This window comes from Pogona vitticeps, chromosome 1 (assembly GCF_051106095.1).
Source record: "Pogona vitticeps strain Pit_001003342236 chromosome 1, PviZW2.1, whole genome shotgun sequence".
NCBI classification, from domain to species: Eukaryota; Metazoa; Chordata; class Lepidosauria; order Squamata; family Agamidae; genus Pogona; species Pogona vitticeps.
In genome coordinates this window covers 274,093,210-274,110,165 of record NC_135783.1, presented here as the reverse complement: position 1 = coordinate 274,110,165, position 16,956 = coordinate 274,093,210, and the positions used below count along the sequence as shown (strand labels likewise).

Here is a 16,956-nt window from a genome sequence, read left to right as displayed (position 1 = left end):
TCAAACCGTAGGTCGTTAGCACAAAGTGGGTTCCAATATATTCCTGTATTAGTCACAAAGTAAGTTCCCTCTGCCCCTTACAATTTACAGGGACTTTTGATCTACTGGCCAACAGCACACCATTATTGTTCCCACTTCTTCCTTCTAAAACATAAGTCAATGAACACGGCATCTACTAAAATAAAAAAATGAAATATAAAATATAAACCCATTCGGTATTCATTACTTTGTTTTTGCTGTTGTTGTTTTTGTTATAATAGAGAATAAAACAAAGTTTTAAAATCCATTTTGATACAGTGAGCCAAAAAGTATGTCAGGAATCAACATCTCAATCTAGAGGACAGGCTCTGCTTGTATATAGATTAAGACTGAGTTCCTAACCAGGCCCATAAAGATCAAATTCCAGAAACTCCAATCTCAACCTTTTAGTAGCTCCTTGTGATACCTGCAACCTTGACTATTTACATATATGGCTTCACATTTTCATCATGCCAAAAGTCAGAGGCATTTAGCATGGCATTCACGCAGTAAACCATTTGATTCTGTAAACTAAGTAAAATCTAGAAATAGAAACAAGCCCCACAGGTAGAGACAGAGGAAAAAACAGAGAAGCAAAAACTTCAGCACCATAAAGGCTGTTTAGTACACAAGGTATCATTGGGCTGGATCAGACTTCCCATGCTTAAACACACTGACCTCAAAGGGACATATTTTACTCAAAACTAACTTGTTCTGGGGTCAGTAAAATGAGTAACCAGCTTTCGGGGGGGGGCAGGCAGGTAATGTGTAGCCTGCATAATTACATTGTAATCTGCCCACAGTATGCTTTAAATGCTATGGGGTGGGATAGAAGCAGCACACTTTGCCTTTTGCTTTGTTCCATTGCTTTCAGTGAGTTTCCTGTACCCATGAGTAAATATAGGTCCATCCCATAAAAAGAATCATTTTAGTTCTTTGCTAATCAACCACCCTCTAATTCTTCTAAGAGTGCATAGCCCCTGTTAAGCAATTCAATATGGTTCCGCATGAAATCATGAATTTACAAATGTTAATCTAAAATACTCTGGCTGGAATCCTGTTGCTGTGTCGTATTGCATGAGGCTTTATGATGTCTTTTTAGAAATAAACATTTCCAATTCCTACGGTGAAGGTCCTGAGGCTCTTGTGGAATTCCTTCCATTATGGGGAAGTTGTTGGGGGCTGTAGGAAGAGGGGCTGTCTTTGATTACCAAGAATTGCTGTCCTAGGGATGATTTAATGATGGCGGTGATATTTGACTATTAATGACTCCACCCCCATGGCTCCAATGATGGAAGAGATTCTATGGGATTTGAGCGACTCCATAACAACTAAGTTTGAATTATATTTTGTATATTTTTGTGAAGAACAAAAACCACACTTTTCAAATTGCAAAGTGTACACAAGTCCAAGCAATCAATGTCCCCACAGTGCCCTCAAGCGGTCAGAAGTAGCTACTACAAGTGGAAGTTAAATTCCATCCCTACCACTCCGTTTACAGAAAGAAGCTGGTCTCCACGCTTCAATCCCCCGTGTCTATCAGCAATACCACCTGGGATAATTCGGGATATATAGATTGGAGAATTTTGTTCTTTGCCGCCCATGATGTTGAATCCAAGCCCTTCTTCTGTTTTCGGCAGTTCAACAACTCTGGGATGGGAATGACCTTCACTAGCAGCAAAGGCAGCAACAGTGGCCTGGAAGCAAGAGAGAACAGAGAATCCCAGGTTTTCTTTAGTAGTTTCAGCAAACTCTCAAGTCTTCTAGGATTGCTCAATTTATTAGTAAATACTTCAAAGCATTCTGCTAAATACTACTAAGGTGAATTTGGCTATAAACCCTCCAAACACATTTCTGAGCATTCTCAATCTGAGGGTTGTGTTTTAGGTTAATAGAATCAGAGTACAAAACAAATATAAAACAAAACAAAACAAAAATAAACTAACGAACATGAGTCTTTTCTTATAAAGAAAGAGCAATCTGTTTCCACTTGCAAGTTTTTATATGGTTAGCACATGCAATTTCTTCATAAAAGACACTTCAATACTACAAACAAGCACAAGTTTAAGAAGCAGCAGCCTCAAATGTGAATCAATCAAATGGTTGTACATTTGGTGTACTACCAAATGCAAGCCTATTGCTTGAGCCTTCTAAAATAGGGGCAGAAAGTAAGTCAAACATATGAAACATTAGTGACTATTAACTACTTCAGTGCTTTAATTAAAAAAGCTAGGTAAAAGTTCCCCTTGACATTTAGTCCAGTTGTGTCTGATTCTAGGGCGTGGTGCTCATCCCTGTTTCCAAGCCATAGAGCCAGCATTTGTTCAAAGACAGTTTCCATGGTCACGTGGCCAGCGCAACTAGACACAGAGCACCATTACCTTCCCACTGTGGTGGTACTTATTTATCTACTCACATCTGCATGCTTTCGAACAGCTAGGTTGGCAGGAGCTCGTACAAGCAATGAGAGCTCACTCCATCGTGTAGATTTGATCTTACGACTGATAGTCTTCTGACCCTGCAGCACAGAGGCTTTCACGGTTTAACCCACAGCGCCACCATGTCCCTATTAAAAAAGCTATGAATGTACTAATTTTCCATCTATCTTAACCCTTTAATTCAACAATTTGGTTCACAATGATCCTAGCACTCACTATAATCAGCACTACAACGTATTTGCAATGACCCATAAATTCATAGGCAAGGCTTTATCAAAGAAACATAGTTCAAGGATAGCTGCTACTCTCATTTGGGATATTTTCAGATTTTAATAGTTTTTTAATAGATTGGGATGCTCTGATAAGCTTTAACATTTTAGCCCTTCATTTCCTTTCCACAAATTAACAGGACTCTTACCTTTGCTGTAGCATTTGCTCTCACTTCTGGGCTACTGCTGATGTCCACGGTCTCATATACATGCTCGTATACCTTCAGAAGAAAATATTATTCAGAAACCTGGTTAACTCGGCAGACTAAAGTGAGCCACAAGAATAACATTTCTGAACAAAATACAGTTTGACTATAATTTTGAAAATACAACTGAATCCTAATAAACCTTGAGCTTTTGCAGCTGCTGGATTCCCCCCCCCCCCGCTCAACATTTTAAGATTATGTCAATTTTATATCTGAGATGGGGAACATGCTTTGTACACACTTTTAAAACAAAACTTACCTCCCTCACTGCATTACAGAACTCACTCTGAAGGACCCTTTGCAAAGCCTGTAATTTTTGTGGGGGTAGCTCTCCACTTCTTTGCAACTTTTCCAGCAATTCAATAGCCCGACAAATATCTGGAGAAAGACATGAACAGAAATTATATGAGCCACTACATTTTTATGAGAGGACATCAGTAATTTACCGACATGGCAGCCAAGAATATTTTCTCCCTTTCTCAAAACCAGGTCTTAGACTCCATACTGCTCTGGCTGTACAATTGTTTTCTGATAGTCTCTTTTCCATGACAAGAATGTTTCTATTAATCATTTCTTTACTTACAGCAGACCTCCCTATTCTATTCCCTTGTTCATTATTTTCCTAAATAATATATTTGAAAAATAATAATGCTAGGATTTAATATATGCCTAGAGTTGCAATCTCACAATGTTCAGTAGGAGCAAGGCTTCAATGAACATGGTGACAATTACTTCCAAGCAATGTATAAGACTGCACTGTAAAACATAAAAAGTGACCCGAGTGTTCCCGAATCTTCACTGAAGGCAACACCAAGGAAACCTCAACTCTTTCACTACCCTTTTTGTCAATGTCTGGGTGCTTAACCCAATATCTAGGTTTGATCCTGAATGAGAGTGCAGATCTGGCCTGTATCACTGAGACTTGGGTAGGTGTACAGGGCGGTGTGGCTCTCTCTCTAATCTGTCCACCCTGGTATTCCATCCAGAATCAGATTAGGCTGGGGGCATGAGGAGAGGGAGTTGCCAACATCTACAAAACACCACGGAGGCTGTCTCTGCCTTGGCGATCCCAGGCCTGGAGGCCCTCCACATGTCGGTGGGGATCAGGGATGGATTTCAGATTGTGCAGGTCTCCCATGCTCCTCACGACCCAACACTCTCAAAGCTGGTAGGTTTTGTCTTGGTGGCACTGTTGAGATCCCTCAAGCTGTTTGTGCTGGGGTATTTCAACATCCATGCAGAGTTTGAGGTCACTGGACTAGCTCCCGAGTTCCTGGAAACCATGGATTCCTTGGAAATATCCAAATATGTCAACAGCCCCACCCACATAGCAGGTCATATGCTAGATCTGGTGATTTCAATGGGGCAGGGAGAGTGTGACCCAAAGGTGACTGACCTTCTACTGGTCCCCTTATCATGGTCAGATCACTACCTGATAAAATGCAGACTCTCAGTGATGCTTGATATAGTCAACCATGGTATCCTTCTGGGGAGGCTCTCTTTGGATTGGGGAGCAGTGGCCTGGCTTTGTCCTGGCTCTGGTCTTTCCTAGAGGACCATCCTCCGAGACTACAACATGAAGAGATGGTGTCCACCCCTTGGACTCTTAAAATTGGATTCCCTCATGGTTCAAATCTCCCCACTGTTGTTCAATATCTATATGAGGCCGCTGGGGGGGGGTACGTTTTGGAGATTTGGTTCACCAATATGCAGATGACACCCACCTCTTTCTCTCATTCCACCCTTCTGCAGAGGGTGCCTTCCCATCCCTTGAGCGCTGCCTGGATGCTGTTCTGAGATGGACAAGGGACAAAAGACTGAGCCTGAACCCGGACAAGACAGAAGTCTCAAGGATGGGTGCCCCTAGTGTCTGTGGTTTGGTGGCTTCCCTTTCCTTTGGGGGGCTACTCTCACTGCTAAGGAGGTGGTTCGCACTTCTGGACCCAGTGCTACCAATGGAGTCTCAGGTGGCATCTGTGGTCCATTCCGCCTTTTTCCACTTGAGGTGGATTGCCAAGCTGCCTCCCGAAACTGACACTGGATCCTTCACTATGCTGGTCCATGCAACGGTACTCTCGAGATGAGAGTACTGTAATGCTCTCTATGTGGGGCTGCCCATGAGGCTGCTACAGAAACTTCAACAGGTCCAAAATATGGCAGCTAGATTACTGAGTGGAGCAAATAAATACTATCATATCTCCTCTATTCTGGTACTTTGCACTGTTTATCTGTTTGTTTCTATGCCAGCTTCAAGGTGATGATGCTGACATACATGGCCTTAAACAGTTTGGGATCTTGATACTTGGCAGAACACCTTCTTTCAGTGAGATATGCGTGACCTACTTGATCTTCCTAGACCATGTGGTTGAGAACATTAACCCCAAGAGAGGCCTGGAAAGAGAAGACCAGAAACCAGGCCTTCTCAGTGGTTGCTTGCCACCATTGGAATAACCTTCCCACCTGAAATATGCCTTGCCCCTTCACTGGGAATTCCTAAGAGATCTTTGAAAACATGGATGTTTAGACAGGCTTTCCCAGATATTATACTGACAGAGCACGAGCATAGTGGTGCTTTCAGTGCTTAAGTTGGTTGCCCCACCACTGTGTCTTTTTAAATTGTTTTTATAATTTCATCTTGCCTTTTTCCTAGTTTTAAGTTGATTGATATGTTTAATTTGATTTCTTATATTGTTATTATGTAAATTTTATTTAAAATGCCATGTGTTTTTTATTATGTTGTGAACCACCCATAGTAGCCTTGGAAGCCAGATGGGCACTACAGAAATTGAATGAAATAAAACTCTCTGTGCTCTTGAAAGAGCTTTATTTTATGTTTTGCTTTTCAAGTAACAAAAGGAAGAGCTGAAATTTTGGTCCCTTCAGTACTGACAAAGCACTTTCAACACAGGTTAGTTGATGTTTAAGCGCTTGAATTTCATGGTAGAAACTTGTTAGCAAACTGGAATCCTTTTTGCAATGCAAGAAAGCTCTATTTCTCAATAACAAGTAGCAAGTCTTCCTGAAAGCCAAACTTGATTCATATTTCCAATCCTTCCTTGTGAAGTGTCTATGCAGAACACAATACCATCCTAACACTAAAGCACAAGTGCTCACCTTGGCTATGAGCATGCTTAGATAGCAAGGTCTGGTACTGTATACATTTAGTGCAAAATATAGGCACCCTAAAATAGACCTTAGAAGTCTCAATAAACAACAAAGAGTGATTCCATAGAAAAGTACATGCAAGCTGCTTTACAAGAACGAATGGAGGAAGCAGGACAGAGCAAATGGCCAACTTGTTAACAGGCTTGAGTTCTAACCAATAAGACTACCACACAGACTTAAGACTATAAATCTTTGGAAATGGAGCTTGAGAGCCCACAGAGAATTTCCAACATGGATTATAAAGTTATGATAGTTAAAAGTGCAAAGGTCATACTAAAAGAAAAGGTTATCAAACAGTCCAACGGATTGCATTTTTTCTCTCTGTTGGAAGAGTCCATTGAGTTGCTATTTTCTCCCTATAGGAACTGAGAGTCTCAAATTTCTCACAATGAGATACTAACAAAAGAAGCTAACAATTACCATGTTCAAGCTAAGACAATATAGATGTAAGAAGAGAGCTCTAGCAGTGAAAAAATTGTTAACAGAAGTCTACTTGTCCTCTTTTACAAATCATCGCTATTCCAGGCCTCTATGAGAGGTGCTTCACTACCTCAGGAATCCTGTAGAGCTTTACAGATCTCCGACCTAGGCCAAGTACAGAAGCATATGGTTCGCAACAGCTGACATTATCCCGCTTCCAAGCAGTGTCTTTGTTTACTTATCCCACTTAGTAGTGTTCATGACTGCTAAAAATCAGAGATATAAACAACTGTATGGCGTTACCTCTGCTTGTAAGAGACCCATATGTCTATTTACATCAATTATCCGTAAGATGTTAGGTTTAGCTATTTTCATATCTCTTATGCATATGTTAGAGAGCAGAACAAAATAACTATTTGTCAAAGAAATGTTATTATTTCAATGATCTTGTTCTTTTGGAATTGATTCATTGCTTAAAAACCTTTATAGTAAACTATACTACAGTATAGTATGTTCAGGCTGTACATATATACTATACTTCTAGAGCAGTTTTTAGGGCAATTTTCTATAGCTCCCACATAACGCTCTTAAATAGACATGCTATCAGACCTTGACGGTCAGACGCACATACCATTCCATAACAGCAGGATGAATCCCTAATTCTGTTTGTTAATAGGAAGTCATTTAGGGGATTCTACGGAGCAAACGGTTCACAGAAACACACAGTCCTTTAACTTTTCCTCTCCTAATTCGAACACTTTGTAAAAATCCACTTTCCCATTGAGCTATGTACTAATTCTGCTCTATAACAATAGATCCTGCATGGTGGTACTTCTTGTTAAAAAAAACACCTCAGCCAGTGGTGGGATTCAGACGGTTCGCACCAGTTCCACAGAACCGCTACCTAAAGTACTATGAGTTCTGCAGAACTGTTTGTTGGCCTGCTGAATCCCACCACTGCTCGTAGGTGCGTGTGTGCGCGCGAGAGAGGAAACAAGGTGTTCAGGCAGCGCATGGGCTTCTCTTTGAGGGCCCTTGGGGTGAGAGGTCGTTGTCGCTGCTGCCGCTGCTGCCAGGGTGCCTGGAAGGGGAAGAGAGTTGTGTGTGCTTCACGGGGCTGCTGGCTCCCTTCCTTCCTCGGTCGCTCCAGCCATGTCCTACTGCAGGCAAGAGGGGTATGCACAGCAATGAAAGAGAAGGCGGTTGCCTAAGGGGGCAGAAAACCCTCGAGGGGGTCCACTGGCGATCCCTGTGGTGAGGCGGAGGGCGAGGCCCATCATGGGGAGCGGAAAGAGGGGTGCCTGTTGGCCTTGAGTAGTGGTCTCTTGGGTGGGGTGGGAGGAGATGACGGGATGAAGAGACAGCGTGTCTGTGTGGCTCCGAGTGGGAAGAGAGTTTGTCTCTACGAAGCCTGAAAAAATGAAGGAAGAAGAGAAATGAAAGAAGACTTGTACTTTGTGGCACCTGAAAGACTCCTATATCTGAACATGGGCTTTCATGCATTTATAAATGTATACATATTTTGTAGTCTCGCTCTTATGTCTGAGTAAAGTGGACCTGATCTATGAAAGCTTACATTAAAATATAGCAATTAATCTTTAAGGTACCACAAGGCGTTTGTCTTCTTTAATTTTTCTTTCGACCTGATATGTTAAGTGTTTTAATTTATTAGCCCCAAGTTCAAAGCGGCTTGTCCTACAAAGGTATAGTTCCCCTCCGCCCGGTCCTGCAGGTAAAATTCCCTCCCCCCCCCCGCGTTGCCGTTTCGGGTTTCTTTACCTCTTCCATTGTCATTTTCGGGGATGCTCAACTCTTGGAGGTGGACTAGGCTAAGTGAAAGTCACTGGCTCTGGGTCCCTCCTTGGGTGGTTTGAATCCCGGATTCTCCAGACCTGCGCAACGTGAGGGAGCAATGCCTGGGAATGAGACCGCGCTCTTCCTTCCCTGTGTGACTCCCCCCCCCCGCAGCCACTGGAGCCAGGGTGTGTGTGTGGGGAAGAATCAACCCCTTTCCTGGCACTGGTGAGGGAAAAAGAGAAAGGGACTCCCCCACACTCCTTCCTGCAAGCTTCTGCTCTAACCCTCCTCATCTAACAATTGCAAAACCAGCAGCCCACTGTCCTGCCCCCCCCATGCCCAGCAGCATCTCAGGGTGGAAATGAGAAAGGAGGGGTGCATTTGCTTGTCCCCTCCATGGTCTACTCTTCATTCACCTGTAGGCCCCCTTTCTCAAGAAGAGGTAGGGAAACTTTGTCCTTTGGGACTACAGATCCCAGAATCCCCCAGCCAAACTGGAGGACCCTCAGTCAAGCTATCAAGGTTCCCGCTTAACGGAGATTTTGGCATCCTCCAACAGTTCCCCAACCCCACCCCACTTCCCAGTTTCCTCTCATATTAATTCCCACAGTAGCCTAGAGAGGAATGTCCTTTTTCCAGGAACATGGGACCACTGCAATCTATCCCTGTTGGCATGCAAAGTATTTGAGGATGGTTTGGTGTCCAATGGGCCATTAAGAGCCATTCATTCTACAAAAGACCAGCTGCTCATTTGTGTGGGTACATGCAAATGCCTGTGTTTGGGGACTCTCCTTTAGGCAAGGTGGCTGTGGAGGCTGTTCTAGTAAAGCATCTTCCCTTGCAAATGTTATCACTACCCCGCTGGGGCACCTGCCCCTTCCTGGAATTCCTAAAGTATTTAGTATTTCAGTCTACAGAGGCAGACAAAAGGCATGCATAACCTCGTTCTCAAATTGCTAATTTTGAACATGATGTCAGGGATGGAGGAGTAAAAACCACAAGGAGACCAGTGAGACTCAAGAAGGCATTTGACATCAGCCTTCTCTGCAGGAGCCCTAGGGCCTGGGAAGTTAGTATTTTGAATGACAGGTCCGTGGCTGAGGGACTCTAGGAAGTGTAGTCTCAAAGAAGATTGGCTCCATGCACTGGCAGAAGAACATCCAGTTGTTGTTGTTTAGTTGATAAATCGTGTTCGACTCTTCGTGACCCCATGGACCAGAGCACGCCAGGCCCTCCTGTTTTCCACTGCCTCCCGGAGTTGGGTCAAATTCATGTTGGTCGCTTTGATGACACTGTCCAACCATCTCATCCTCTGTCATCCCCTTCTCCTCTTGCCTTCACACTTTCCCAACATCAGGGCCTTTTCCAGGGAGTCTACTCTTCTCATGAGATGGCCAAAGGATTGGACCCTCAGCTTCAAGATCTGTCCTTCCAGTGAGCACTCGGGGTTGATTTCCTTCAGAACGAATAGGATTGATCTCCTTGCAGTCCAGGGGATTCTCACAAAAATGTTTCTCCTCTCAGTCTTAGGTCCAACATTTGATTTTTATAGGGCAGCCTTACTCCCAGAAACTCAGTGTCATTTACATGCTTATGTCAGATTATTATCTGAAAAGCGTAACGCCTGTAAAATGATATAACTTTGTCACATTACTCATATGGATTTTAAAACTCAGTTTTCCCTTTCTGGCAGTTTGCTTTCATGAGCTGTGAACATCCTACCTGGCCCAGTTTTTAAATTACTTTGCCTAATCTTAAATGGTATACCATCTGTGTCATGAAAAATTCTGGGGAACTCAAAATTTTGCCTTATTTATAAAATTTTAGTGATCTAAAAAAGATGTTACCCACTTTCAGAACAGACACTTACATTTAGATGTTACCAATAAATAAATAATTGTGGAGGAATGGATTGGAGGCCTGGCCAAAGATTCCTTCTGGTGAGCGATTTTGGACCCTAACCCCTGACTGTCAGATGCAGTTTGAATTAAAGTTTCTTACAACACACACAGGAGGTGTTTAAAAGTGAAGTTTGGTTGTTACTTTGACAAGTGTTGGATTCATGCTGTAACTACTGGATGGAAGAAAAGAGTAAATTAAAATATTTTGATTTCTGATTACCTTAAACCAAGAAGTAACATGGAATGAGTTACTATTGTGTTCTGAGAGCTCTCTGTTCTTGGAAGTATTCTAGATTTCTAGCACATTATATTTCCTTTACACACCTGTAAAGTAAGATAGAAGGCCACTTCACTACTTAGCATCATTAGTAAATGTGTAGAGGGCAGCCCCAAACAGGGCTGGCTCCTTGACGTGAGTTTATATTATTGATGAGTGCTGGTTTGAATTAAGATTTTTAAAAATTTCTGAAGCTACTTTGCATGGTAGTGTTTACTTATGCTGTTGCTGGTAGGATGCAGTTTCATTTTCCAATAATTCTCAGTCTTCTTTTGCCCTTTCTTTACTTTTACAATTTATTCTGGGAGGAAAGAAAGGACAATGTGAATGAAATCTTGACAGAGAGTAGTGGTTACTATCAGGTTATATAATGATCACATGGTAACATTCACTAGAGCCATACATTAGAAAGTCTGTTATTTAATAGGGTGTTGTTGAAAGAAAGCAGTTGGAAATTGAAAAGAAAAACAGGAAAACATAACTATATGATAATAATAAGAAGGTAAAGTTTTACGAGTTGAAGTAAAAATAATGTGATTTAAAGCTAAAGAAATGGCACTTCAGGGTTTATATGAATGCTTAATAATATATTGTTATACGGAACGTGGTGGTGTTGCAGGTTAAATCACAGACACCCCTGTGCTGCAAAGTCAGAAGACCTGCAGTCATAACATCGAATCCATGCGACGGAGGGAGCTCCCGTCGCTTGTCCCAGCTCCCGCCAACCTAGCGGTTTGAAAGCATGCAAAATGAGAGTAGATAAATAGGTACCACCAGAACTATTCAATTCCTGAAAGTGTTCAAAGAGCTAAAAATATTGTCAGAACAATTGCTGTAAGTCCTTATTGAAGAATTTAATGCATGAACTATTAAACTACCTTTCGGTATATCTTTTGGTATAAATAAAATGGTCATTAGGACATAGAACCTGTTGTTAATTTATTTGAATCCCACCACTGACCTCAGCAATATCTATGCAACACATCATACAGTACTAATATTTTACAGAGTACTAACTTGTTTCTTACTGTTCGGTTCAAGTAAACAGCTTAATCCTAAAAGCAACTATGGTATATAATGAGATTTGCTATGACTTTTATCTTCTTGAATTATGAATGGGATTATGGACAGAAAATGGGTTGCCAAAAAGATTTCAATATGTTTTCTTCTTCCAGTTCCACAGTTTGAATCAGACATGAAATGATGTGCAGGCAGTTGCCAAAAACTTTCCAGTGGGCATAGAATTCATTATGGTCTTTGGTGTTACTTCTGTTCCCCATCAAAACAACTGAGCAAAAATAATATTTGCCAAAGCATAGTCTTTGAAGATTAGAAATCAAAACACAGAGGCTTCACGTGACAAAGGGCAGAGCCAGAAGTCAAGTCCAAACATCATATTCTAGCATACACAGTTCCATTTGCTTAGAGTGACTGAAGAGCCAACAATAAAACACTGTCCAGTATAAATATGAGGCTTACAATAATGCACTATAATAATAATCATGTGCCAGCAAGTCAATTCTGACATACAGCAACCCTTTTCTGGTATTTCTAGGTAGAGAGTACTCAGAAGTGGTTTGCCATTCTCTTTTTCAGGAGGCATTCTGGGACTGTGCAGCTTGCCCAAAGTCACACAGACTGGTTCTTCTTGGATGCACAGTGGGGAATTAAACTCCCAACCTCCAGCTCTGCAGCCCGATATACTACTAGTTCAAAAAAGTGAATGAAGTGACAAAGCATCTCTGGAAAATTAGAATATGTCAGCAACTGATAGATGTTTAATATGATACACAATTACAAAACAATCTACTATTCAGGAAAAAACCCTATTAGCATCATTCTCTTACAACTACATGTGATGGCACTGTGGGTTAAACCGCAGAAGCCTCTGTGCTGCAAGGTCAGAAGATCTGCAGTCGTAAGATCGAATCCATGCGACGGAGTGAGCACCCGTCACTTGTCCCAGCTCCGGCCAACCTAGCGGTTCAAAAGCATGCAAAAATGCAAGTAAATAAATAGGTACCACCATGGTGGGAAGGAAACGGCGTTCTGTGTCTAGTCGCTGGCCACTAGACCACAAAAGATTGTCTGCGGACAAACGCTAGCTCTATGGGTTGGAAATGGAGATGAGCATCGCCCCCTAGAGTCAGACACGACTGGACAAATTTGTCAAGGGGAACCTTTACCTTTACCTTACAGAGCTGGAAGGGGCCTATGGATCGAGTCTAGTCCTTGTCACAGGAGAATATTATCAAGATTCCCTTACAATTTTCCTTCTAGTTTTCCAAATTCCTAATAACATGAAAAATCAGCTGTCACATGAAGTTGCAATTTAATTTTGCCTAATGAGAAAGTCTGAAACAAATTCTGAGATTCCTATTCAGAATTTCTCAGGGTTTGTGTTTGTCCCCATCCTGTCTTTACCCACGTTAACTGGGAACCATACACAAATAAAAGAAAGATGCTTCAAGTGCTCGAGGTTTCACACAAGCGATTTAAATGGTAAACAGCAGATGTCCATTATTACTAGACCATATGCTTGCATGACGTGTGTTAAAATAGTCCACTCTCTCTGTGTCCTTTGGGCCAAACCAGCAACATCCTGCAGACCACAGTATTAAAGCTTCAGCTACATAGCGTGACAATATTGTCTGACCTCATTCTGTAACTAATAATGGAAGCAGTCCTACAAAGTTTTGCCCCTTTGCAAGGACTACACATCAAGCAATTTACTTTTTAATTATTAGAGCTATACTTTAGTAAAGAAAAAGCATTCTTAGGAGCCAAGACATCACTGATATGAAAATCAAGGTCCAAAATAGCCCATCAAGTCACACATTATTTGGTAATCTTGGGTTTTGTTCAAAAACTGTTAAGATAACAATGATCCAAGTATTACAGTCATTTGCCATCACAGAGTAGCAATTATTCTGGCTCTGTTCAAAACAGTTCTGTTTTATGAAAATAAGTTATTCCGCCTTTTAAAGTATTTACACATTAGCAAGTCAAAACATTGAATAACTGCCTGAAAGTCCACTATTCTTTAAAGTCTGAACATCACAACTGAAGTAATTTCTTTAAAAGCTTGAAAGGGGAAAAAAAAGAAAACAGGGTGTATTATACATTTGTCATCTACTTAATAAGATTCAGTTCAGGAGCTGTTAAACTGCTATATGACACTGCACTTGTATTATATTACATTTCTGGTAATGGAGATCAAGCTGCTCCAACGACCTAAATCCAGCAATGAGCAAACTCCTACTGTGAAATAATGTGTTCAGAACAGATCTGCTCTATGAAAATAATCTTCTAACTGCCAGTCATCCTCCATTGCACAACCAGAGGACTATGGGGTATGTGACAGCCAGACAGAACCTACTCCTTGTGTGACTGCTATTACACAAGCACACAAAGTAACAAGATTCTGCCCATTGTATTTTTGGGTATCACTTACTACAGCAAGACGTCCCTTCTGTCAACCTGTAGTTCTCAACAAGACCTAAAAGGCCTCCCAGAGCAGGTATGGAGGGCATAAAAGAGCTGCTGCAGCTGAGGAAAGATTGCCCCAATTTTCATTCTTTTGAAGGAAGTGGTTCCACTAGAAGGGAAACATCCACTGAATCCAGGCCAAAGTTATTTAGCAGGAAATCAAGACAGACTTTTTTTTTTAATGAGAACTTGCTCTCCGGAAGCCACATGTTGGAGGATACAGAGAAAATATTAACACCGTCTTTGCCATCAAAGTTGATTTATTTTATAGGTTTGTTTTCACATGTAGTGAAGTGACAGGATAAGGTGGAAAATATCGCATCTCAAAGGGCTGTTTACCTGCATATGAATTAGTTAGTATCATATCCACCTATCCAACCCCAACAAACTGCTGTAGCAATTAATGGAAAAGCATAAGCCTTAGTGTAAGTTCCTACTCACTGCAAATTTATGGAAAGAGTCACAAATGTAAAATAAGGTCTTAGATTTAAAATCCCTATGAAGCTTACAATAGTCACTCCCTTTTACCTCAGCCTACTTCATGAAGCTGTGGCAAGTATAAGAGGGGGAAGAGAATAACATATCCTGTATTTTGAGCTCCCAGGGAGAAAGAGAGGATATTCTGTAACAACAAGCAACAGAGCGGTTGAAAACTATCAACGTATGCATCTCAAACTGTGAATTATGATAGCTTTGCTGATAAATAGTAAACAAAAAACATTAAGCAAAAACATCCAATTCCATTGCCTAGTGTGAACTTAGTAGTTTATCTTAATGCTTGCCCTTACTGGACAGACAAGTAAGGACTTCAACTTAAGCCAATTTTCTCCCAATGACTTCAGAAGAGTTAAGTAGTCTTAAATCCAGGTACTTTAGCTTAACTGCACTGTTGACCAGCTTCCAGAGGACAGACAAGTACCACCACTTTGATGATCACTAAAACAATTAGACACACAGTATTATGTCTTGATTTCTGATACACCACCCCTCCCCCAAAACCAGCAACAGTTCTTACTTTTTTTGTTAACAGAAATACGTTTTCAAGAAATCCCAACAATATAAAAATGGCCTTCAGAAGATGCAAAAAACAGAAAGAAAAAAAAGAAACAGTCATGTGGTCCATGTGCAAAATCTTAAGTCAGGATTGGATAATACTATTAATTATATGCCATCAAGTCAATTCCAAATTATGGTGACCCTTTCCAGGGTTTTCCACATACAAAGTGTATTCTGAAGTGATTTACCGTTCCCTTCTTCTGGGGGAAAGCTAGATAGCTCAGTAGTTTAGGTATCTGGCTGCAGAGTGAGACTCTGGGAGTTTGATTCCCCACTGTGCAGTCTGTGCAGTTTGCAGCAAACTGCACAGTCCTAGAATGCCTCCAGGAGAAGGAAAGGGCAAAGCACTTCTGAGTATTCTTTACCTGGAAAGCACTGAAAAAGGGTCACCAGAAGTTTTGACAGCACATGATTCTATTCTTTTGGAACTGTGCAGTTTGCCCAAGGCCACAGAGACTGGCTTTTGGGGGATGTAAATGAACTCCCAACCTCTGGCTCCAGTCATCAGCCAGGCATTGTAGAGCTGTTGAAGAGTGAGAAACAAAAACAAAGGAAGAACCACTTTCAGAACACGGCCAAGAAGCCCGAAAAACCCACAACAACCAAAAACAAATCTCACAGTCATCTTGGCTAGCTGGTAAAGCTGCTGGATCTATACTTAAAGTTCCAAAATGGAAATCTTAAACTAAAGACGTGGCTTTAGCTGTGTTGGCATTAGAGTTTTCCTCCTGAATGAAGAATCCATTCTTTCTCCATCTCTAAAAACAAACTGCAAGTTACATAATGAATTCTCCATTGCCTTTTACACACAATGCCTGTGTCAGAAAATCTTGGGGGGGGGGAACACAAACATAGCATTCCACCTTGCTTGAGTGACATCAGGAAACATTGGTAGGGTATCAGGATGGAACATGCTATGGAGCGGTAGCTGAAAAGCATTATGAAGAAACACCTCAGTACCACTGTTAGTCATAAAATTAGGTCCTTTTGTGATATCTACTAATAGCATTCTTCAAGTGTTGGCACTTATTTAGCCTAATTAGTGTTATCTGTGTTTCCAATATAAGTATTAGAAGATTGTACAATTTTCAAAATAACAAAAAAAAAGAGGGGAAAAAATTTAAAGGGGAAGGGAGATTAATTCTCCAACCATTCAGTGAAGACTCACTGATAGGGAAAGGTATACAAAACCAAAAAGGAAAAGGAAATGAATATCCTGGTGGGAAAAAAACGGTTGGCTGGAACCCTCAACAGAAGCACTCATCACTGCAACCTTTTGTTGCAGATCTTACTTCTAGGCTCATAAGCTTCAACAATTTTTGTTTCTTTTACAAAACATCTGACTCCTTTCTTCAGTTCACACCAGCAAGGCAAGGTGTCCCCAGGCTCTTCCAAATCTGGTTTTTCTGCACCCGACTTCTAATTAACGCCGATTAACCTGAACAGCAAGGCACCCATAGGTAAGCACTGTACGAGGCAAACGAATTATGAACCAAACTACGTGAGTTAAACGCAGAACATAACGTTCAGACTGATCCCTACACAAAACCAGAAGGTTGTTCCAAGATTCAGGAATCGAGGTAAACTTCCACACGGCTTAAAACTTTTCTTTAATCTGGCCTCAACATTCCTCAGGGCAGTGCTGGGAAAGAACAGGGCTAGTAAGGTCAGAGAGAGAGAGAGAGAGAGAGAGAGAGCAACAAGCAGGAAAAGGGGGGCCCGTCGACCCCTGTACCAGTGTTTGTGGGGAAGGTGGCGCGGATTCGTCTCCCCCATCAATCCGCATTCTCACCAGCCTTCTCCGAGCTCAGGATTCATTTGACTCTCAGGCACTACGGAGGACCTCGACCGTCCCGCGCCCCTTTCACCCATGTCAACATGCCGCTCTCCCTCCCCGTATCGCCCACCGCCCGCTGTCAC

At 41.6% G+C, this 16,956-nt stretch overlaps 1 protein-coding gene and 1 long non-coding RNA gene across 3 annotated transcripts in view; both read right to left on the bottom strand.

Moving 5' to 3' along the window:
• LIN7C (lin-7 cell polarity scaffold C) overlaps positions 1–16,956 on the bottom strand; it is a 32,732-nt gene that overhangs the window by 3,747 nt on the left and 12,029 nt on the right. The window contains exons 2-4 of one of the 2 annotated variants that reach the window (XM_020790429.3): positions 3,191–3,309; positions 2,875–2,946; positions 1,506–1,715 (exon numbers count right to left, since the gene is read on the bottom strand). In XM_020790429.3, the coding sequence (XP_020646088.2) occupies positions 1,506–1,715; positions 2,875–2,946; positions 3,191–3,309 (401 nt within the window). The remainder of the gene's footprint in view (positions 1–1,505; positions 1,716–2,874; positions 2,947–3,190; positions 3,310–16,956) is intronic. The other variant, XM_078382973.1, reaches the window with a different exon arrangement.
• On the bottom strand, positions 3,771–16,950 carry LOC140703119 (uncharacterized). Its single transcript, XR_012082458.2, has 2 exons — positions 15,402–16,950; positions 3,771–12,468 (listed from the first exon to the last, which is right to left on the bottom strand). It is a non-coding gene; the product is annotated as an uncharacterized LOC140703119 (long non-coding RNA).